The 25,455-nt window shown below is 33.4% G+C and overlaps 1 protein-coding gene across 1 annotated transcript; it reads right to left on the bottom strand.

The window, feature by feature from the left end:
• Positions 1–2,048: 2,048 nt before the first annotated feature.
• LOC131029165 (two-component response regulator ARR17) lies at positions 2,049–6,281 on the bottom strand. The gene is made up of 5 exons (XM_057959562.2): positions 5,177–6,281; positions 3,731–3,810; positions 3,505–3,588; positions 3,245–3,315; positions 2,049–2,977 (listed from the first exon to the last, which is right to left on the bottom strand). Exons 1-5 carry the CDS (start codon positions 5,334–5,336, stop codon positions 2,752–2,754), a joined length of 621 nt encoding a protein of 206 aa, XP_057815545.2. The 5' UTR covers positions 5,337–6,281; the 3' UTR covers positions 2,049–2,751.
• Positions 6,282–25,455: the final 19,174 nt, after the last annotated feature.

The raw sequence follows: 25,455 nt of genomic DNA on the forward strand, positions 1-25,455 counted from the left end.
ATACTACACCAGGGGTTCGTCCTAAACCCAATAAGATCAAGTATACTATTAGACAACCAAGAAGAGGATACAGTGCATCCCATACTACATTGCAGATTCATTCTCAATCCCAAGGATTTCCATAAGTAGTGAACCAACTTGTTGGTGATGGCCACCAAACCCAAGAGCACAAACTACAAAGACACCTTCACATGCATGAGAGGAGGACAAGGCTATTTCACTAATGAGATAGAAGAATTGAGAATGAGATGATAAAATATGTACAGATGCCTTGCTTACAAAGGCAATGAGAGAGCATGTAGAGATAACCAACATCAATTACCAAACACAAATATTAAGTCCACCCTAATCATTATTAAATAATGCCAAACTAATATCTAACAATGCACTGTCAACTACCTAAGTAAAACTTAAGCATAAGTAAATGGGATTAAACCTGATTTACTCCTACACCCCTCCTTAAGTGCAACTTAGGGATTAGATTTCATGCAATATGAAAGCAGGATGCAAGAGGGGTCCTGGCTACAAAATCATTTTAGGTACTCATGTATAATACAAATGCAATGCAATGAAATCTCACAAGTCGGAGAAAAGGATAAAACGTCGTGAGACAAAACTCCTCTCCAAAAGAGAGAAAAAACCAACACAACCTAGCGCAATAAGAACTTTGGTGCATCCCATACCACTATAGTGTTATAGAAAAGGAATAGCAAAAATCAAAGTTTGAAGAACTCCAAATTAAGGGTAAGGTCCTATGGGGGTTTTAGGGTCTATTTTCATGGAGTAGGAGGTCCCATGAAATAAAAATAATAATGCTACAAGGTTATTTGATAATCTTTTTCCTGAAAAATAGCAGCACCTACTTTTTAGGACTGCATATTTTAGTGTTGAAATTAGGGTGGTGCTAGAAATTGAATAGCAGCACCTACTTTTTAGGACTGTATATTTTAGTGTTGATTTTAGAGGGGTTAGAAATTGTCCCATTAGCTTAGAAATTTTTTTACTTGTCAATTACTACTTTTTAGGACTGTATATTTCAGCAGGTGAAATTATGGTGGAGCTATAAATTGCCCCACTAACTTATGAACTTTTTCTGTCACTTGTCAATTAGCTGGTAGATTCTCTCCAGAAAAGAAATAGACAGAAAATGATGTTTATTTATTAATTTTTTATTCACAGCATTATCTATGAGAAAACCAGCTTCTCTAAATTTTGGATCTTAAACGTTTGAACTGGCCTGCACTGCTAAAATCATGGGACTACCAGTTACTAAAAATTCCTAAAAATTCTCAGCAGCACCCACTGAATTTTTTTTAGGAAGGCCCCCTCCATGGGACCTCACCTTAATATTTGTAGTTATCATTCTGGAAACTGATTTTCACAGGGAAATTGAGGTTGTTTGCTACCAGATTTTAGTTCTAGTGGTTGTATCTAGCAACAAATAACCACTGACCAAATCGACTTCTGCTTTCACCTGCAAACTATAACCTGACCCTGGTTCTTTTGTTCTTGGAAGTTTGTAAGGAGCTGCCTGCACTTTCAGCCTTGATATTATACAAGTATGCTGTTGAGTGATCTCCTCCCTTTAATCACTCAGATGAATGAATTGGGGAAATTGGAGATTAAACAACTAATACTGGGATATGGCTATAAAAATGCAATTTTGTACCCTCCAAATCTGTTGTGAATCAAATCCAAACTGCTGTACAGTTTCAAATATTAATGTATAGTTTCTGTGTAATTCCTGATTATTTGAAAAGATCTTATGCTTTTGGTTTGCCGATTTTTCCCCAAAAGATTCTCATTGATATGAACAAGACAATTCATTTTGAGGCTCTTCAACTCTCATAAGTAAGAGTGAGCAATCCAGAGTATTGGGAGTTTGGGACAAGATGAAAAAAGGCAAATTTATCTGAGTATCAAAATATTTTAAATGATAATCTGGGTTTTCTCTAAAGCTTCTAATTTTTATCCCGATTTAACAGGTGGTCTGATATGTTGATTAATGGAAGCAATCAAAGAAAAAGTTGAGATCTTAAGATTTGGGATCCAAAACCCAATGAGCATATTGCCTTGCCTGATTCAATTTATAAAAGAAAGAGCAGTGAGCTCTGTCTCTCCTTGATCCCTGCTCACAATTCTATACAACATTTGGTCTGCCTGTATGTATCACTTGGAGAGGGTAGCCCGCCAGTTTACAAAATAGATCTTTGTGACTGAATTATTATTGCAGACTGAATGGGTCTGCAAGGCAGCTAATATTGATACTGTTGGGCTGATTCAGCTTTTCCACAATATTATCTGCTTGTCCTTCTGCCTGTACATTGTGAATTGTTTGCTTGGTTTCCTGTCTGTTCTCTTATATAAGGTTTCTCAACCCCATTGAATGGAGAAGTTGAAATCTGGCCATTTTTTCACATTTTCAGCACTTGGGCAGAATCAGCAAACAAAATCAACACAATGCAAGCAATGTAGCAAAAATAAGGCCAAACTTAGATGGACCTAATGCATAAAATGGAATCCAATAGCCCAAAGTAGGGATTGATCCATGATGCCTCTAAGTTGCCATCATAAGACTTGAAAATTGCCTCTATTTTTTCTTCAATTCATCTCTTGTTATCTTTGTTGGACAAGCCTTTTCCATATAGAGACATGGATCCTCATCTTGATCAGAAGTTATTGGCTTTTCTGCATTGATTGGGAAGGGAAAAAAGGTCAAGACCAGGACCGGTTGGGTGCTATGACAGTAGTCTATGCAACAGTCAATTCTCCAAGCCTGGGTCTTCCTTTTGAAGGTTGTTCTGGTATATTTTCAAGGTTTTCAGCTATGGCTTTTCTTTTTGATGATGAAGTAGGCAGTTGCTGTTGCTGCAGTTGTTCCTTTGTTAGACCCTTAACAATGTGATCTTTCAACCTTTTCACATCTGATAGCTTTACAGGCTTCAGTATGAACTCTTCTGCTCCTTCCTCCAAACATCTGTCCAAGAATTACAATTTGGCAAGATCAAAATCCAATCCAAACCTAATCCATATGAGATCAGAATCAAAATTTTCAACATCTCCAGAAATATAACCAGAAATGTTGATAAATAAAAATTCTCTATCCAGAAGAAATATGTAATTTTTTTGTTTTCCTCAGATATTAGTCAATCATACATATATTGCCCCTGACTTTCTATCAATTTCTATCCCTCAATTATTATGTCCCTATTTTTCTCGAAGCAATTTCTTTTGTGGTTCTTACCTATCGATCCGAGTCAGAACATTTTCAGAAGACATGATCACAACAGGAATCTCCTTCAGCCTTGACGATTCCTGAAAAATAGAAAGTAGCGTTACCTTTATTCGAATCCCAAACATAGAACAAAATTCTGGTGCTGATGATAGATAACGACGTGTGATCCGAAACGGCGATGCATAAAAAATCTTAGACAGTGTAATCCAGAAATATTGCAGTAAGAATAAAATTCCTTTATTTCCTTTAAAGGGGCAGCAAAATAATACCTTGATTTTCTTGAGTAAGTCATAGCCTGTCATACCAGGCATACAGTAATCTGTGATAATCATATTTACTTTAACCTTAAGGCTCTGCATCAGAAAGAGACGAATAGAAATTTCCATCAGATCATGTGTCGCAGTAGCAATCCTTTTTCTATTCTACGATTTGCAGTTAAATTCCAAATAACAGTGAAATTCAAAAATAAATTGGGGTCTGTTGAAAACTGCATACATCAATTTTTACTGATGAGTCCTGTTCTTCATCCAGGCCGAGGAACTCCAGAGCTCTTCTTCCACTTTCAACGGTAGTTACTGAAAAAAATAAGTTCCACAATAACTAATCAGACGCTGAAATCATCATCAACATTCAGCACTAATTTTTAAAAAGCCCCAAAATTTTATGTAGAGATGAGAAAGACTCGGGTAGGATACTATGAATGGGGGCTACAGCTATAATTTTTATTAACCGGCGAAAACAAGCAATGGATCTTTACCAGACAATTAAGAGATTTATATTTTGAAAAGAAATTTTTGGCCACAGCTGGAGAAGGGGCCTGGATGTTTCAGAGCGCCAGCTTAAGAATTTTACGATTAATTCTTCCAAAAACCTCATCAGCCATGAGAGCATTACTCTGTAAATCACTCCTAATTTTCATCTGTAGAGCCTCCGTCGGACATTGTTGTATAATTGTATTCATTGTCAATTGATGTTTGATCTTAATTCAGACCGAGCTTATAGATGGATTCGCAAGGTTCCATTTACTCCGAAGAAAATAAATATTCAACTATATAAAGGAAAAATGAAACCCCCAAAAAATCTTCTCCCATTCGCCCGCTGCAAAAGGGTTTCATACTATGCCTTAGCTGTGAGTCTGTGACCTTCACAAAAGCCTGGCAGTAAATGGATGGGACTTCATAATAAATACTTAGGCTCAAATGGGGATCACATTGAATAATATACAAAATAAAGCAATCCAGATGCACTCTGATACAGAGAGAAATTTATATTGAAAAAATACACAGCATTCTGGCACTACTGTTTACAGGGAAACTAAATTCTGCATTGACAGCTTCCATTCAATCCCCAGTGTAGCCTACTTCCACATACACGACGAGGCACAAAAGTCGAGATATTTTTGCTTTCATCTTGATGATGAGTGTGATCAGCAAAGTTGATGCAAATAAATTACAGAGATTTTTCTCTCTGTCAATCTCATAGACTGTGAAAATCTCATGTAAATTAGAATAAAATCATCGAGTTTTCGAGATTATTTCCATGGATACAGAGAGTTTTTTTCACTGTCAATCTCATAGACTGAAAATCCGATGTAAATTAGAGTAAAATCATCAAGATTTCGAGATTATTTTCATGGGCACTCCAAATTTGATCATACATTTTGAAAAACAAGTAGCACTAAATTGCAAATACATACAAAGGCCCCAATTTGTCAATAAAATCAATTATACAGAAAAGTTCAGCCCATTGATGCTCAGAATCAAGAGGATTTTATGGTGTCAATCTCATAGACTGTATTTCCATGGGAACTCCAAATTTGATAATAAATTTTAGAGAATAAATAGCACTAAAGCGGAGATACATACAAAGGCACCCATTTGTCAATAAAATCAAATAACACAAAGAGAAGCTCAACCCATTGATGTGCAGAATCAAAATTACCTTTGTAGGCAGAGATCTTGAGAAGCCTCTCAATGACTTTCCTGTCCACAATGCTATCATCCACAGCAAGCACATGGAATTGTGAGGTACTGGGCTGCTCTTCTTCATTAGCAATTTGCTTCTGAGAGTTTAAGTCCAAGCCATCATCTGTTCTTCCCATAGAAGCTGGTGATGAGTACCTGCCCTGCCCACAATACTTGATCTTATTACTCCTCTACTGATCAATACAATCTGATTATGCAAGCATATCTTCTATACTCCACAGTATTAAGTTGGTATTGTTCATCAGGAGAAAACTTGTGATGCTGACCTGTCCCCTCTAATGGACACCATTCCCAAAAGGAAAACTGTTGATGAAAACATATATCTAATACTGTGCACACTGCTAAGAAAATTGGTGATACAGAGACCCAAAAGACCCTTTTTATAACACCTGGTGCTGATTCTTCTAGCAGGGCGAAGAAATCAAGAAGCAGAGAAACGCCTGAAGATCTTGTCTGGGAAATGTTGCAGGCAATAGGCAAGTATAACAACAGCACAATCTTCTAATGAAAAGATTGTGCAGGCGTTTCAAATCTCCCAAAAGCAGTTGGCCAAAATCGGGGCAGTGATTTAGAGGAGCGTGGAAACGAAGAAAATGTGAAGGCAGAAAAGTGTGAGCTGGGCAGGCAGATATTTCGGTTGTGGAAAATCTGTCAGAAAATCAAAATCCTTCCTTTTTTTTCCCCACTCCAAAATCACACGCTCGGATGCCTGCTCACCAAGCTTTCACTTCAACCAGACGCTCTAATTATTATTAGAATAATGAATTTGTTATTGGATTGCCTGCCAGCCAGCCATTTTTTTTCATTTTTTACTGAACCAGATGGGAAGCAACGTGCAATGCATGGTAAACAATAAGAGAGTTAAAAAAATTTTGGATTTTTTTTCTTCTTCTTCTTTTGTTTCCAATGCCCAAGAATGAGGAAGAAGATTTGGATTTGGATTTGCAAAAGATTCTGCCTTTGCTTCTCCACGCATGTGAGCATCACAAGATACGCAAAATCACACCACATGACCTCACATACATCTGTTTTTGTTTTTGTTTTTGCCTTTCTCAAACCGCCACTTTTTTCCAATCTCTTCTGCCCAATCACTTCCCTCTTCATATTTTCAATAAATCCCTCCTTTACTCGTAAAGCATAAGATGATGGTATAGGAAAGCAGCTCAATAATTTTTTAATGGAAACATGTCAGCATGTATAGATTATAGCAGATTACAACGATTAACAATTTTTTTCTGATGAAAACATGTCAGCATATATAAATGTCGGCATCTCTATCTTTATATAGTGGATTATCTCACGGTTCGTATAAACATACATCTAAACTACAAACCAACAATTTTCAAGGTGGTCATAACCTACAACTGAACCGATTTATAATTGTGAAAACTTTACATTAATGATACTGAAATAAGTGCACTAACATGTTGATGTTAGTGATTAGTATTTTATGAAATTTTGTTTATTATTTGTACTGAATAAGAGTGTGAATCTTGTCTTTTTATATTTATATTGTTTTTATTGTTTAATTTGATTATTTTGGTTTGTTTTGAAACTTCAACTTGTCTCTAAATCATCTATGTTATTTACTTTAGAACAAGATAGGTCTTTCTCTTTATATCTTCTTTCAACTTGGACTACAACCGTAGATAAGAAATGATTTATTTATATGTGCAACACAAGCATAGCCTTATCCTCCCAATTTAAATGACATTTATTTTCTTTCTTTTTCGAATTTAAATGACTGTATATCAACTTGCACTCCAAAATATATTTGTATTGTTCCTGTTTCTAATTTGATCTTCTTGGTTTGTTTTGAATCCTAAACTTATTTACTTTACTACAAGATAGATTTTTCTCTTCATTTTTTTTTCTCTACTTTGATTAAGACCATAGATGTAGATTTATTTCTAGACGGGGTATCAATGATCATCTTCTTCTCCTGATTCAATTTCTATTTGCCTTTCTCTCAAGCTTTCCCTTTTGAAGAATCTAGTTGTTGTATGTCAACTTGCACTCCAAAATACTTTGATTCAAGCACCTAGGATATTATATTTAGCAAGAGCCTGAGGTCATCAATTCTATTGTTTGATCATCGAATAGACTTGATTAATATCACCACAAAGCATCAGAAGGCTTATATCAACATTGCATCAACAAATATTACGCATTGATATCTCATATTGCATTTACATGTTTTATTAACATTTCTTCCAACTTTTTTCATTGATAATAAGGGCTAAATAGTTATCAAGGAGGTTATCACACTTCCCTCTTCACAATAACAATATCTCAAATATGTTTGTGCAATCTGACATGCTACTAATGTGCATTTTCTTTCATGTGCATGCATATGTGGGTAGACCTTGAAAAGCTAAACTTATAGATGAGTAAAGTGATAATTACTTGGCAAAAATCAAGGCCACCTTAGTATTCAATGAGAACTCATGAATTCTGAAATAGTCATTGTAAATGTATTTATTGCCCATCATTGTGGCTTCGCCTAATAGATACCATCCTTTTTATACACATATGACCTCCCAAATAGTATATCAAAGACTTGCAATGATGCAACATCATTAATGACTATCTCTAGCATGGGTTTAGCTACATACTTGAAAGGAAATTGTTTTTTTTAATCTTAATATCCCTACCTTTTTAGACCATCTAAAGAGTATGATCTCAAACATGTGCTTTATTGAAAATACCTAAACACTTAACTATGTCTTGTGTCATGATGGTTATTTGATGTAATTGTTGATGATGACATGTACATTAGTTGTTTGTTGACCCCAGAAAGAGATGATCAGATTTTATTGAAAGTATTAATTGTCATGGCACTAGCTTTGAGATGTTATGATCTAAGACATTTAAGTCAAAACATATATTACACCATTTGAATCATGGTGCTCTATGTTTGTTGGAGTGCTTTTGTGGTGTTAGGAGATGGATTTTATCATGAAATTATGTGATGCAAAGTAGAGAAGGATGATATGATGTTAAAGGGACAATCAAACTAATCTAGACCATCTTGAGAAATCTTCTAAAAAAGTTTCAAACCTTTAAAATGAGTACATTTTCATCTACAATTGATTCATCTCTCTACACAAGCATTGAACTTTTCATCCACCATGATAAATACCGCTAGACTATGAAAAATAATCCATCTAGTATAATGAATGTACACTTGCCCCTTGGTAGATTTGATGATTCCATCTCAATGCAAGCAAAATATTGAATACAAAGAGTTTTCGTTAAGTTTTTAATTTATCATTTGATCTTCCATATTTTTCGGTTGAGAGTTTAGAGGAATATCATGTATTATTACATGAAATGTAAGTGGTAGGCTCTATTTTGAATGGTGGTTTTAAGTCCATCTTGTGATTGTAACATGCACATAGTTGTTTGATAATGGCAAAGGTATTGGATTATTGTCGATTGTTGAAGCTTTAAAATTCTATAGAGGCATTATAAAACATCTATAAGCTATTATTCATGGTTATTTGGGAAGATTATAACTCAATCTTGTTAGATTTTTTCCCATTTGAAGGATTTTTTGAAGAAAAATAGTAGCATTTCTACATCTTTGTGTGACGTTTAAAGAATATTTTTTAATCAATTTTGTGGCTTTTTATGTTATTTCCTTTGATATGAAAATGTGATAGACCAATTTGATGGGAATTACATGTGATTAAATTTTGTATTTTAGTGAATTTGTGAAGAAATTAAGTCAGATGTGTGTTGCTAAAACAATATGTTGGGTTCCAAAATCACTACTCACACCTAAAGGAATCAATCTACTTTAGAGCTAGGGAAATTTCATCTAGAAGGGGGATTGAACATTTCATCAATAGAAAGTAAGCGATTTAAGGCCAACTACTAAGAGTGGACAAAATCTCCTTCACTGTGGGCTCAACTAAACCTAAGAGGGTGTTCCTTGAGGTATCCTTGGCAAGATTAATTACAATTGAAGATAAAAAAACTAAAAGTGCTAGCTATTGTAGTATCCAAGATGCGCTTGGGCTCAAAGGTTGTCACTAGACCAAATTATAACCTACTACACATAAACACTCTACTAATATGATATGAAAATAATTACACAAATGCAAGATGAAGGTATACAAAACATGATTCCCTAGGATAATAACTCATATGGCTTTCTATAGAGGCTTCCCTAGATGAATCATTGAATGATGAGATGCATACAAATCACTACCCTACTCCCAAAATATTGGTGAAAAATGTTTTTCATTTTGAGTGTATGGTTGATCATATACTTCCAATACTAAGGCCTAACATATTGGATTACAAAGTCACACTTTATGAAGAAAAACAACACACTAATATCATAATAGAGTATGAGCTATTCATATACATACACCAAAGATATGATATAAGATAGCCAAATACTCTTAGTAATCTATCTTTGAACCCTATAAGTATATATGTGATAAAGAAGAGACCATCACAATGATTATAATAACTTGAAATGTTGTGACATTTATCAATCCTTATTACAATCATATTAGAAAATATGGTAAAAGAAAACCCCAAGCTAGAATAATTTCATAATTTAGCACATAGAAGTTACCCTAAAGATCTAAAACTTGATATAAAGACATTTAGTTACAAACACCAATTAAAAATACAAAATATGTTGCTCTATAGGTGATTGTACTTGCAAAGGTTGAAGCCTTAGACAATCCTTAGCACTTACAATTGTGTAAGAAGTAGCAAATGATTGACCATTTTTTTGGATAATAGACCTATATATAGAATTTTTCTTGGTGGCCTTGTTGCTTGTGATAATTTTATGGATAATGGTAGGTCTTTAAATGTGGCATGCAATAGAAGAAAAATCCTTTGAAATCTATTAAATGGGTGGTTTAGAGCTTGCATCAAGATCATCGACATTTTAAACTAAACCACCAAATTGGTGGTGAGCTTGAATTCTTAATCATCCACCACTAACATGGCATGTAAATCTACACCTTTAGATGAATAATATCTTTTAAGTGGCAAATTCCTCTTGGGATAGTTGTAGGAGTCAATTTGAGTCATTAACAACATTGCAAAGATCTGAGGAGTGATAGAGACAATCTGGAAGAAATGTGAAAATTTTATGTCAAACAAGACATTAGGATAAGTGATGCATGGTTTCATGTAGGGATTGGTTTTCAGGATAATATATTATACTGGAAGTCTAGAAATCGATAAAATATTTACAAATGGATGAAAATAAACAAACTAAGCAATATAAAAGTGGGATCTTGTTACAAAATTGGAGTTCAAGACAAGATGTTTAGGTGGAAGACTACAAATCTAAAAGTCAATTGGAACTCCACATATGGGATTGGAATGTAAGTAGGCAAATTACTTTGAACCAATGAAGGGAAGTAGAGATAGAATTAGAGGAAGAAAAGAGGTTTTTAAGTACAATAGGATTTTACAAAAGGGAACTAAAAGGAGTGCAAGAAATGATAATAGGATTGAAGGTTTAGATTCAGGAGGAGGGGGAATGGAAGAAGTATGTCAAATAGTTGCAAGTCTAGAAAATAGAGGGAATAAAATATTGTAGAGGTGCAAATAAGAATAGGAGAGCAAGATATATCGAGATGAAAATGGATGAAGGGAGATGTCTATCAAAATTCCAAAAGTCTATAAGGAGGAAAAATGTGCAAAGATAAAAGGTGAACCTTGGTCAAAGATTGGGAGGTCAAAATATTTGAAGATGAACAAGGTTTAGAAGAAGTCTTGGTGAACCCAACAATTTATCAAGAGGAAACAAGGAAGGAAGGAAGGGTTGTAGGAATCAAGAGTAGAGAAGGACCAAAGGTTGGGAGGAAGAAGGGAAAAGGAAGAATTTTGGGAAAAATTTGCAAGTATATAATAGGGTAAAAGGGGAAAGGAGCAAGAGAAAGGGAGAAAGAAATGATGTGGAAGAGGATAAGAGATCAAGAGGCAAAGAAAAGAAAGTTTAAGTATATACATCCATCAAAATCCCTCAAAAGTTAACGAAATAAAGGAAACAAAGGGAGGAACAAACCTAGTAGAAAATTGAGAATCTCTATGTACGATCAATGATCGAGACATAGAATTGAACAATTAGAAATCCAAAAGTCCACTAAAACTTTAAAACTCTATAAAAGTAAGGAAAATGACTAAAATCTTCCTAGACATAGATTTTTTTCTTTTAATTATTGCAACCTCCATCAATTGATAAAAACATGGTGGATGATGAAAAATTAAATTTAGGAAACTTTTACCAAGGGAGACTCATTTAAATACTTTGTATATCACTTATGGATGATGGGAAGAATGAGGTAAAATACATAAGGGGGTTGGAATTTAGGCAATTTTTGCATTTACAATTTTGAGTCCCAACATTGGGTTTTATTCAGGTCATTTGTCTCTTGTAGACAAAATAAAATAAAATAAATATCTCTAGGAGTAGACCAAAAAAGGGACAACAAGGAGGGGACATGGACAATTACACTTTATCATGATCAAAAGGGATCACAATCACACAACAATAAAACACACACATACCATTATATGTATAGGGACTAATGCATTACTTACAAGAAGTAATTATCAACACATAGAATCATGAACTAATAGCTCCACGAGGTCTAGAATCATGAATCAATATCTCCATGAGGTCTCTAGTTACTCCTTTGTATTAGTACACAATATGACCATACTCATTAGAGAATGTATATTATCATGGCAAACTTCACACTCATCTCCAATTTGAGAATTTGAGTAGTATCACATCATGATCTTCCCACCTTAAATCTTTATGCATTAGTTTACACATTTCAAACAACGAATGAAGTGTTCCTTTTTAATTATCATTCAATCTATAGGAACAAATCATGTTTTCCAAATAAAATACATCATATTTATACCTTGGATCATCCTTATGTTGACAAAAAATGGATCCATGATTGGAATTTACCTCATTGACCTCTATTGCATCAAAACTTACACCTACCATCAATTTGACAAAGGCTTGACCTCTAACCAATTTTGTAATGTACAAATCCATATCATGTCTTTGGATCTTGTTGATCCATCTGCACCTTTTACCTAAATCTTCCCATTAAGTGGGCATGTATTTCATAAAGCTAAATTGATCTAGCTTTCTTTGAGAGATTACATTATTTTCTTCTCTAACTAAAATGGTGAAAATGTGATCCTAGGCTAAGATGTGCATTAACCTAGAATAAATATTCACTTTTTAGATACATTTCATTAGAAGGAAAGGTGTAAATGGGTTTGATTTCAATGCACAAGGGAGATCCATACTATCCTAGACCGACACTTGAGGTATTATGCATGTTGCATGTGTTGATTAACTATATGCAAATGAATTAGGCTAAAAAAGGCAATTGTGAACAAGATTTATAGATTGTCTAAAACTAAAATTAGAACTACAAATTTAGAAATGAAATATGGAGAGGAACCTGTGATTACAATTTTTTATTTACTGTGTAGGACAAAGGCACTAGGCACTAGAGTCTAGACACAAGTTTTGACATAAGATAATATCAAAGATTGGATCAATTGTTTACTCGACTGTAAATATCCTGAAAAAAAGGGTAAAAATAGGAGGACACTAGCGTTAGCTGCTAGTGTCCTAGGGTTTTAGGTTTTGTGAAGTTTGGAATTGTTCATCAGTTTCTACTTTGTCCATCTATAAATTTTGATAGTCTTCAACATTTAGATCTACACACAAAAGAGATGAAAAATAGCATGTTTTATAGGGTCTTGCCTAAGTCAAACCCCATGTTTATATTCCCACATCCATAAAAGTAATGATGAGTGATAACTATCAGATGCTTCATCTAGAGAAAAGGAAGAATAAATGAAATAACCACTTCATTATTACCTCATGCACAAAACCCATTCTTGAATCTCATGTAAGGTGATGTAGACTTTCTCTCATGAAATTCTATAAAATATTAGTACAACATGATACCAATAACAATGAATTATGCTTTAGATGTCTGATGATAATCTCATATTTATCTGTAGTTCTTGATAAACCTATAATTGATTTAAAATTTGAAGTGATCATTAGAGTGCTTAGAGACAATTTCTTTCTAGATATTAGATGTTGCAAATGAGAAAGGGAGTCAAATTTATGTGTATCACACCTTTCCGCAAAAATGATTTTAGAGAGGCCAACAATAGGAACACAACCATGAAGAGCTTGAAGCTAACATTCAAATATTTGAATTTGGAGCCAAAATGGGATGACACCAACATTGAATGCTAGTGTACAACCATATAAGTTAAAAAATAAACCTCGTTAGCAACATAAATAAATCCACATACATAAAGAATACACAAAGCATACACTAAATATGCATAAAGCATACATGATGAATACATGGTAAACAACTGAATAAAAAGGTATGGTATCTCATACTATAAAGATCCACAAATCTTTACAAGGAGCTATATCCACAAATATACAAGGTATGGTATCTTAGCTTCAAACTTTCTTATGTAATCACCTCTTTTAATAAAACACTTGCTACCAAATATCTTAAAATAGCTAACATCAGGTGATCTCCCATACCAATATTCATAACCTGGGTCTTGTCCTTCACTCTTTTCATCAGAATTCGATTAATTGTGTAGACAGTTGTACTTACAGCTTCTTTCCAAAATGTTTTCGCTACATTCCCTTGTATCAACATTGTCCTTACAGCTTCAACCATTGACCAGTTGTTCCTCTATGCTATACCATTCTATTGTGGTGTCCTTGGTGCAGAAAGTTGCCGCTTGATACCATTCTCATCACAATACTTAGTGAATTCCTCATAAGTAAATTCACTACCTTGATCTGTTCTCAAACATTTTATCTTTTTGCCACTCTCTTTCTTAGCTAAGGCCCTGAATGCCTTGAACTTACCAAAAGCTTCATTCTTATCATTCAAGAATGTGACCCACATCATCCTTGAATAATCATCAGTGAAGATCATGATATATCTATCACCTTGAATGCTTCTTGTTCTTATTGGTCCACATAGTTTTGTATGAACCAAATCTAACAAGTGCTCTGCTAAGAAGGACTTGCTCTTGAAAGTTGAAGAAGTCATCTTTCCTAACTGACATTCTTTACAAAGAGCATTAACTAGTTTGTCTTGCTGAGGCAGACCTCTTACTGTCTTGGACTTGCTCACTTTAACAATGTTATCAAAGTTTATATGACAAAATCTCCTATACCAAAGCCAACTATTATCTATCTTTGCAATCAAATAGTTGCTAACTTTAGGATTAAGATGAAATAGATTACCTCTGGTTTGTTTCCCGGTTGCAATCAATTCACCTTTGTTGTCAAAGATTTGGTGCATACCATTTCTAAACTCCAGTGGGCATCCTCTGCCATAATGTTATGTCACACTCATAAGATTGTGCTTTAGGCCTTCAACCCAATAGACATCATCAGCACTGCTCTTCCCATTAAGAGAAATAACTCCCTTACCTTTAACCATACAGGGTGAGTCATTGTCAAATCTGACAACACCACCATCAAATTCCTTCAAGGAAAGAATTTTTCTCTGATCATTAGTCATGTGATGTGAACAACCACTATCAATGATCCAATCATCAGATTTATCCATCCTAGACACTAGTTCCTTCTGATTTGATATATCTTCCTTAATAGCTACAAACACAATATCTTCACTAGCATCATCATCAGATTCTTTATCAGTAATACCACTGTCAACCACAATAAGACAATCTCTCTTTCCTTTGCCCTTATACTTCTTGAATTTGTCTCGCTTGTATTCATTTTCACCATTAGGACAGTTAGGTGCTATATGACCAATCTTGTTGCATGCAAAACACTTTAAAGGTAGCTTACTTCTATATTTCCCACTGCCTCTAGGTAGTCATTTTTCCAACAATGCTTCAAGTTCCACTAAGTTGTCTTCATCATCAGCATCTCTACTGGATCTGGATTCATAGCTATGGCTAGTATCTCTACTTCTTCTCACAGATGGGTTAGAGACAGAAGCTCTGAATGCAGATTATGATTTTTGTACACTACCATCATAGCCATTTAATTCAAAATCAGTAAGTTTGCCAATGATAGAGTCAAGAGTTACCTTTGTTTTGTCAATGGACTTCAGCTCCTAAATAGCTACAACTCGGATAGCATAGACTGGTAGCAAGGTTCTCAGTACCTTACTGATCACTATGGCATCTTCCACTTTCCCTCCTGCACTCTTTATTTCACCAACTATCTCTTTTATCCATTGACCATACTGCTGGTTATTATCACCTTTAGACATTATCATGTCATCAAACTTTCCTTTTAGGCTCTCCTCTTTAGCAATCTTAACATGTTCATCACCGCTATAAATCACTTCAAGTTTTTTCCATACTTCATATGCAGTTTCAAGACCATGAACATCTACATATTCAACATCAGACAAGGAACTGATAATAGCCTCCAATGTTTGATGATTTTCTTGTTGTTCTTTCTTCTGATCATCAGTCAGAGTTACATTAGGTGCAATATACTTAGTTTCTACATGATCCCAATACTGACTTCCCAGACTCTTAATGTAAATCTTCATTCTGTCACTCCATATCCTATAGTTATCTTTGTTGAACTTCATACCTTCTTTCTTCATCATGATTTACAAGATCTCTTCCTCAAGTTGTTAGGCTTTTAGGTTAAAGAGGACCTGAGATGCTCTGATATCAATTGATGGTATGATGAAAGAATAAGTATCCGGTAGAATACTGAGAGGGGGGGAGGGGTGAATCAGTAAACTGAAAAACTAATACAAACTTCCCAATCTCAAAATCAAACTCACAAAGTAAACTTTCACTTATCAAGATCAATACTCATAAGAATACTCAACATCATCCAGTTAATTGTTATAACAACTTAACAGTAAACAACTTCAATCTTGTAAACATCAAAATACTTAATTATATCTCAACATATTCAATCTCTCAATGCTTCCAGTTATCATGCCTTATCAGAATAGTTAAGTAGTTAATCAAATCAACAAATAAGATCATAACCACAAAAACATTCACCACTTGACATGAATGTTTATACATGGAAAACCCAAATAGGTAAAAACCATGGTGAGATGAGACTCACAAGGATAGCTATCTGAACTCTTCTGAAGTTCGCCCTGTTAGGAGCCAATCCTGTTAAAGTTTTTACAATAAGTCATGTTAAGCTATGATTCTATTAGGAATCACCTGGTTAAGGGATTTACAAAATGCCTTGATGAAAAGAAAAATACCCTGTTAGGAGTAACCTCGGTAGAGGGTTTGAGAATCCAAACTAATGGACCACCTTGTTAGAGGATTTAATAAGTAACCAATCTTGTTAGAGCTTACCCGGTTAGGGGATTTCAATTCTACTGTAATTGTTAGAAAACAACAGGTTTTCTTGATCTCTCTGAATAGCACTACATTTTCTTGATCAGATCTTTTAAGCTTCAATCTGCTTTCACTCAAACTGCAGATCCATTCTCTGGTTAGGCAACCACACACTCAACTGGTTTTCAGCCAACACTTTGCCAACACTTTTACAAACAACTTCATCGACCTTAAATATAAATCAATTAGGTCGGTAACACAACAAAAACCTAATTCTCTCATAGAGATTACAAACAAGTCGGTTCAATCTTGACCATTAGAAATCATAACAATCTCTTCACATTCTTCAAGAAAATTCCAACCGCTCCATGATCATCGCTTCATCAAACTTTGTAACTCATCACGTGTTATGCATTAGATGCAATCCACTTTTCTCATTCCCTAGACAAGAAACAAACGTGCCAAATCAATCTGAACTAATCCTCATTCAATGATCACATGTGTCTCCATCATTACTGCTCATCATTAGATTTTAAACCAACAAACTTGATCAGTTAGGGTTTAACAAAAAACAACCGGTAGGGTTTACCGATTACATTGCATAGAAAAGGGTTTAACCTTATACACCAATTTACCGATTCAACTCACAAACTTAACATACTGGTTTACAACGTCTTCCACAAAGCTCTTCCTGTCGGTTACAAGCCAATATCAATAACAACAATATTAGCAATATCATAAATACCATTACCGGTTCAATTGACATCAATGACAACATAACATATCATTAATGCAATCTTCATGCAAATGCCAACAAAATCTTGGCAGTTTTACATGGTAGTTTGTTTGATATCATCTCATGTAAGTATCTGCTTGTGCTCAAAATCCCAGTCCAAAGGATGTAAGATAGCATTGGCTCAAGAAGGGGGGAAACTATGGCTCAAGGACAATAGAAAAATGGCTTCATCTTATGGTGTGAAAACTTGAAGCATTCTTACTTAAAATTCTATCCTGGAATATTTGAATGAGTGAGGTGTATGCTATACATCATTATAATTTTATACTTCTACTACTAATGTGAATGATTCTATTATACCTACCAGTGAACACTCTTAATGTGTTACAATTATTTTTGCACTTTATCTATTTCTTATTCATATGTGTGTGACTCTTCATGAGGTATGTTTGATGGTTATATATTTTGGATCCCAACTATGTCATGTAAAACTATGTAGATTTATATTATATCCATGTTGGATGTAGAGTTATATATCATCCCAAATGCACAAATGTACATAGTAAATATGGAAAAGATTTAATATTGTGAGGATAAAAACTTCCATATGGTTGTCTATCTCTAGATGAAAAAGCTATAGCTCAACCCAATTGTTTATCTAGTCTCTCCTATAAATATTTATAAATTACACTAAGAAACCCTTGGTCATAGTTAGACATGAGGAGTGTTGGTAGCCTAAAATGTATTCAAACATTATTGAAGAAAAGATGCACAATTTCCAATGATGCGATATTTTTCTTATGAGAAATCATGTGGCAATTTTTAAAAATACATCTATAAAAAATAAAGTTATTTTTAATATGTTTACATAGGCATTCCACTATTAAAACCCATGCTTCATATTGATGGAATTGGTTATGGATTTCATAGAATGCAAGAATTAATATGCAAACCAATAGTTACAAACATGTGAGGTCAACAACAATGCCAATGTTTTGGTAATATCAATTATGTAGTTATTTTAGCATAGTGATGAACCTTTGGAAAGATGAACCTTTGGAAAGATGCACCTTTTAGTACCAAAATATCTAATCTTGAAAGTCCTTAAACAAATGGAATTTACCTACCTATTTACCACATGCAAGCTCTATGTAGGTATTTACAAAGTTTGAATGTGATGAATAGAGTTTCTTTGAGTCAAAAAAGTTATGGTCACATGAGTCTAGCTATTTCATGAATACATGAAATGATAATTGACTAAATCAACCTATTGCCTCATTTCATTTCTTCTTATTTTACTTTACCACTAGATGGAACTAGTAAAAATATGTGTGTAGATACTCAAGTGGCTCATGATAAGAATGAATGAATCTCCAAGTTACTCACAATTTAGTGGTGACATTCTACTTGAAAATATGAATAATGGTGTACAATTCTCTCATGAGGTAAAATAGCACCAAATAGTGTTTCTAATATTACTAAAAAGTAACTAAATCCTAATGCTATAGGAGTATTTTACCAAGTTCATAGTCATGTGCACCATTATGAATCTCAAATGGGTATGCAATGCCATGTATTTCTAAAATAGATTTTATGAAGAGCATTTATTGAGATCCTCAAAGACATAATGTTACATAGGTGCCCAAACAAATGTTACTTGGTGTGCATGATCTAAATGAGTGGCTAAGAGATATGTGAGAATTTGAGGAAAAATATCCTTCAAGAAATTCATTAAAACTAATATTCCACATCATCAACAACAAGAAGAATATAATAATAATACCTCTCAATAACATGGGTTTCTACATACCTATTCTAAGGATATTGGAGATGCATACAAAATAATTACTTTAGGATTGCAATTAAAATATCCAATAGCCTTGGCACATAGAAGATAACTCCAAACCACTACCAAATCTCCCACCTATAACACATCAAGTACTATTATTTATATCTTCATGAGAAAATATTATTTTCTCTCTAACTGACATATGCACACATAAAACAATAACATGCAAGACTCTTATTTCAAAACCAAGATGGACACATCCTTAATATTAAGGGACTATTTTTCTATTAAAGATAGGTGTGAATCATTACTTAAAATATAGTCAAAATTGATCTAAAACTCTAATCATATCGTTTGACTACCAAAACTCATATTATATATAGAGCTTCTTATAGTAGTATGGTTAATTTCCCAACATCGTTAGGTTAGATACAATTTATCTTTCTACTTAAGGTTGGTGGATTTCTATTCGAGAAGAAAAGAATGACCAACTACAATTATAGATCCCAAATTTTATAGTCTCATAGTATAATCCAAATTCCAATAGTATAGATCCAAGTATCATATTGCATTCTTCTTTTATAAGTATGGTCCATCTACACCTAAATCCCATATGTTTCTTATAAATAATAGGTTGTTTGACAAAACAAGGATGTGTTGAAACACTAGTGAAATAGATATTCCTCTCATATATAAAATCAAACATCAATCTTCTACAAACAATCATATTGAGATAATATTCATCTCCCAAGTACACCTTTCCACCACTATAGCTCTTATGATTATTAAACAATGGAAAGATTCTCTAGTCTTAATCATCCATGTATCCTAATGTACATGCGTAGCGAGAAATGGAACAAAGGAACTACCATTACTATCATTGAATTCTTAGGACATTGAATTATCATACTACTCCTTCTTGGCATTCTTTTTCTCAAAATGCTTATTTACTTGCCCAATCTTATTATAGTTCCAAGATTTGATTTTCAATATTCAAAGACACTTAGATCTCCCCTTAAAATTATTACATACATCATTGATTTATTCAATTATTTTCTTCCTCGTCTCCTCATTTAGCTTCAAGACAATGTCACTCATTGTCATAACTGGGTTTTCCCAACTATTATGTAAAGGAAATAAGAGGTTCATTAATTATTCATATTCATCCATATTCACATCCACAAATTCTAGTGCCTTGAAACATGATATTAAAGGCATTCAAGTACTTTGTTATATTGTATCCACCACCCATCCTCAAAGAGAAAATCTTATTCCATAAATAAATAAATAATAATAATAAAAAACATGTTTACTAGAGAGTTAGTCTAGTATAACTTGTTTCTTAACTTCTTTGAGATACAAATAGTGATTTATCCTAATTTATTTTACACTAAACATAAAAGGTAAAATTGAATAGGGATCTTTGTGTTTCTATTAATAAATTCTCTATATTTCATGCCAAATGGTTTCTATTTAGATATTACTACCCATAGATCATCATCGATAAATAAATCCTTCATCTTAAGCCTCCAAATCTCAAAAAATTAATCATATTAAAAATTTCCACTTCCATTTTAGAAGTAATTTTCATGTCTTTTTCTTGAAAAATTAAGTATAAAAAATAAAACTCCCACTTAGTAAGGATTAATACAAAAATATACTCTACACCTCTCATGGATCTAACAAGCTAGCTAGAATTTGATACAAAGTAAAATAAATAAGTAGCTATTTGTAACTTAATCCTAAGAGGAGAGTATTTTAAATCTCTCCATCTAACTAAATTTCAATAGAGTTTTGACATCTAAATAATGCTTGGAAGAAGACTACAAAGGAATAGTCACAATACAATTGACAATGATATACCTTGAGAAAATACTACAAAGTAAAAAATATAGCCTCCAAAGAACCAAATCAAATGTATTGACTAATGATAGTGGGTTAACCTAGAGAAATTTCAATTGTATATAAATTAAAGATAATCTATTATAGATTGTGCTCAAGGACCGAATCTAGTGATATATTATTATATTTCAGATTACAATACATTAATAGGTTGCTAAATATTGTGCCCATTAATCTAGTTCAATCTTGTAGCTATACAATCAAGATCCTTAAACTTGTGTCTTTAATCTTGAATTCATATATTTAACTTATTACAATGGATTTGACCTATATGCTTCCAATTTTTAGAAACCTATTTGTCATTTATATTTGAACACAATGATATCTAAAAGTACCTTCGTCATTTTTGTTAGCGCATATTTAGCTATTAGTTGCTTTTTTACAACTAGTTATTCTTTTTTTCTTAAGTTCGCTTATGAGTTCTTGCTTCTAATTTAGCTTTTGTGTATCCAGTTGATCTTTTTTTAGAGTTGAGCTTTATTTAGCTCCTCATTCTTGCACTTTAATTCTCCTAAATTTATCTATGTGCTTTCTTTATAAGCACCTCATTGTACAATTGTAATTCATTATGTATTTTTTGCTTTTGAGTAATATAGCATTCTTTTGGGCAACTCTCATTTGTGGAAGGTGTTTTGTTTGTCATTTGATCTTACAGGCTTGTATCAAGCAAAATTCAACATGGTATTAAAGCTTTGAAAATTCAATATGGTATCAGAGTATGGATTTGGTAAGGCCCTTCTCAAGTTATGATGTTTTTTCATTGCTTAGAAGCATTGTAGGGTCACAAATTTGCTTTTTTGTGGATCTGATAGTTGGAATATTTTTTATCAGTTTTGGAACAAAACAAGCATCACCATCGGATCCACAACATAAAAAAACCTAAGATCAATTATCATTTTGTCAAAATCCAAGCAGTTGAATTTTGGAGTCAAATTGGCTAAGGGCACTTTTTTTATGCAAGTTCTAGAGGTAGCTAAAAATTCTAGTCAATTTGAGGTGAAATGAATATTGCCATTTTCCTCAAGAGTCCCGAGAACCCTAAAATTCCTTTTCAATTTGTTGAAATCAGAGATTGAGGAATTCTTTGCAAAAAAAATAAAAAAGTTTCCATTTTTGGAAAGTTTATGTTTTCAACAAGTTTTTGTTAAATTGAAAAATTTCTATTTTTGGAAACTTCCCATTTTCAGAAGCTTTCTATTTTCAAAAAAATGTTATTTTCAGAAATTTTCCATTTTTGGGAACCCTTCAAGCCTTCCAAACCATAAAAAGAAATAGTTGGTTTCTTGCCCATAACTTTGTCATGTGGAGTTGAAATCTGAAAAATGAGACATCGTCGCAATTTGATTTTGATACTGATATGATTTTGTAGGTGGTTTTGTCAGATTTTACTCCTAGTGTTTGCTACAGAGCGTTGAAGTCAACCTTCTTTTTTGCACTTGTGGGGCCATAACTTGGTCAAACTGATTCCATTTTCTGACTTCCATATATCATCGAAAATATCTCAAAGTCATCTATTAAGAATTGTTGTTAATTTTTTATTTTTTTTCTCTAGGTAACTTTAATTCATTTTTTTGTGTTTTCACTTCATGGTTGATTACTTGGTCATTCTAGCTCCTAGAATCTTCCAATTTATATTGGATGGCTTCTCTTGGACTGTCCTACATGTATTTGCAACACTTTGCCCTATTTGGGCATTTTGAACATCCTTTTCATACACTTCTTTTCTTGTAGACACAATGAGATAAAGTGACACTCTTGTGTATGGTTTTCGAGGATTTTGCACATTATGTTGTGCATTATTTTGTACATGCACTATGTTATAAAGTGTCATGGGGGGTTGTGTAGTGTCTTTCGTTTTACCATCACAACTTTGTTCCACGAGTGTCCCTCCATGACAAAATTGAATCCTAGAGATTCTTGTCCCATACGTGTGTGCATTAGTTGCATGCCCTTTTTCAGTTGTAGGTACTTTCTTGTGCACATTGAGATGTTTATTCTCCTTCATGAAATTTATGGTGGCACACAGTTTTAGTGGATTTTTCATGCCTCTCCCTTATCAACATTATGGGGGGTTCCTACTATTGGTGCTAATGCTTCCTTAATTTTGATTTGAAATTTTAGACACTCTTGCATTCCAATTTTATGGAGGTGACCTTCCATCTTCTGTTAATCAATATTCTTCATACTGCACTTGTATTTTTTACTAGCAGTTTTATCTTGCATGGCTGTGTAGTGTCATTGGGGTCACTCGTGTAGATTCATGTGTCATTTGTATCTCTGACTGACATGTTTTTGTCTCTGTTTGCCATTTGATTGTTCGAGTAGTATCGTTGGGGGCACTCATGCAAATTGTTGTCTTCTTGATCTTGATCATAATATTGGTTTCAGAGGAGGTTCTTTATTCAGCACTATAGTAATTATCATTTGATAGTTGTCTGCAACTTCTTTGTGCTTTGAGGATGTTCTTCATGTTCCTATTCTTTTGGGACATTTTCTTGGAGGCTTCTTAGTCCCTTTTTAGTAGTTAATGTTTCTTTTCATGTATCACATCTCTTGCTTTTGAAGTGGGGTTTTTTTCCATTTGGATTTTCTCCTTTTCTTCACTTAGAGAGACTTCATTGGTTTGTACATGGGCACCTAATCAAGCCCTTTGTTGTTGGGACCCATTTATGCATTCATGCTTTTTCGAGTTTTCTACTCACCCTAAGTTTCACTTAAGGGGGGATGTTAGAGCATATTTAGCTATTAGTTATTTTTTTACAACTAGTTATGCTTTTTCACTTAAGCTCACTTAGGAGTGCTTGCACCTAATTTAGCTTATGTGCATCTAGTTGAGCTTTATTTAGCTCCTCATGCTTGCACTTTAGTTCTCCTAAATTTTGCTCTGTGCTTTCTTTATAAGCATAGGTCATTGTACAATTTTAATTCATTTTGTGTTCTTTGATTTTGAATAATCTAGCCTTCTTTTGTGCAATTCTCATTTGGGGAAGGTGTTTTATTTGTCGTTTGATCTTGCAAGCTTGTGTTGCAAAATTCAACATGGTATCAAAGATTTGAAAATTCAACAAATTTTTTTCTCTATTTTTTTCTTAATTAAACCCCTATAAATGATTTAACAATTTGACAAAATTATAAGATAATTCAAACAATTATACAAAATATCTAAACCACCCTATTAGTATGCATGTTCATATTAGTTGATTTTTTAAGGGATAAAGTGATTGTCAAATAGGAGATGATGGATGTGGATTAGATTCAATAGATCTTGATGATCGTAAAATTATATAGGATTTGTCCTTTTATTACATGCAAATATTTTAGGATGATCAATGTCAGATTAGATTCTTTTTAGGTTCTCTAATTGAAGTGTTCGTAGCATGCTTCTTTCATAAATTTGAATAATATATAAATGATTACTTGATGATGAAATGAATGCCTTTGAAAACAACAAAACAATAATAATCTCACAATTGTGTGCTTAGTCAATTCTAGATGAGAAACAATGGGCAAGAGTTGGCAAAAAATTGAATTGAAATTTTAACTTTTTTGTGATTAGATCCATGGGTACAAAATTGATTCACAGTTTCATGTAAGTAAGGTTGATCCATTGAATTCTAAAAGAAAATTATTCAAATTTTGGCATTTTACTTATATCATAAAAGAAATTGTAATTTCTACTTACAATTGAAAAGTTATGGTGCATAACTTCTAGTGTCAATTGTGTAAGTTTATTTCCTTGACGTTTCAAATTAATCTTCATGATCCATCATTTAGAAGAAGAGAGCAAGACAAGAACAAATAATTGATGATGGATCATGAAGTTTGATCAGAACCATTGAGAAAATTAATTTACACTAGAAGCTACACACAATAACATTATGGACTGTCAAAATCATATATATGTCTACAATTGAAAAGTTGCGATGAGAACAATAACATTTGTCTTTCAGCCATGAAATCAGCTAAATGCATTTATTCTATCATTTTTTGATTCCAAAATTGTGTTACACATAGAATACAACAGGAGGCTAGGGAACTATATAAGTTCATGTTCACTAATTGGAACAGTGTCATAGACCGCATTGGGGTGCGCAAGGTGACCCTGTAGATGTTGTGTTTTCTCCGTTTTTTGTTGTTTTTTAATTTCAAAAGACTGGTTTTAAGTTTGTTGTTAATGTTGTTATAGTGGTGTTGATGCACTGTGGTACCGTTGATAGTTTTGCTATGTATATATATATTTATGTAGGTCCAAGGTTCAACTCTTGCCGACAGGGTTTATCTGATGGTTGGCTTGTTTGAGCCTACTCAGTTATCCATCAAAGTATTCTCGCCTCAACTCACCCCCTCCATACCCGAAAAACTCAACAAAAAACTAAGACTGAAGCAAGGTATGGTTGGGTCACTAGATTATCTCATTCCAAAAAAAGAAAAAGAAAAAGAT

This window comes from Cryptomeria japonica, chromosome 3 (assembly GCF_030272615.1).
Source record: "Cryptomeria japonica chromosome 3, Sugi_1.0, whole genome shotgun sequence".
In the NCBI taxonomy this organism is placed as follows: domain Eukaryota; kingdom Viridiplantae; phylum Streptophyta; class Pinopsida; order Cupressales; family Cupressaceae; genus Cryptomeria; species Cryptomeria japonica.

Coding starts and splice junctions, on each gene's coding strand:
- LOC131029165 (XM_057959562.2), bottom strand. CDS start 5,336: ATGGGAAGAACAGATGATGGCTTGGACTTAAACTCTCAGAAGCAAATT. Junction 3,589..3,730: donor ACTCATCAGTAAAAATTGAT/GTATGCAGTTTT, acceptor TTTCTGATGCAG/AGCCTTAAGGTTAAAGTAAA. Junction 2,978..3,244: donor GTTCTGACTCGGATCGATAG/GTAAGAACCACA, acceptor ATTCTTGGACAG/ATGTTTGGAGGAAGGAGCAG.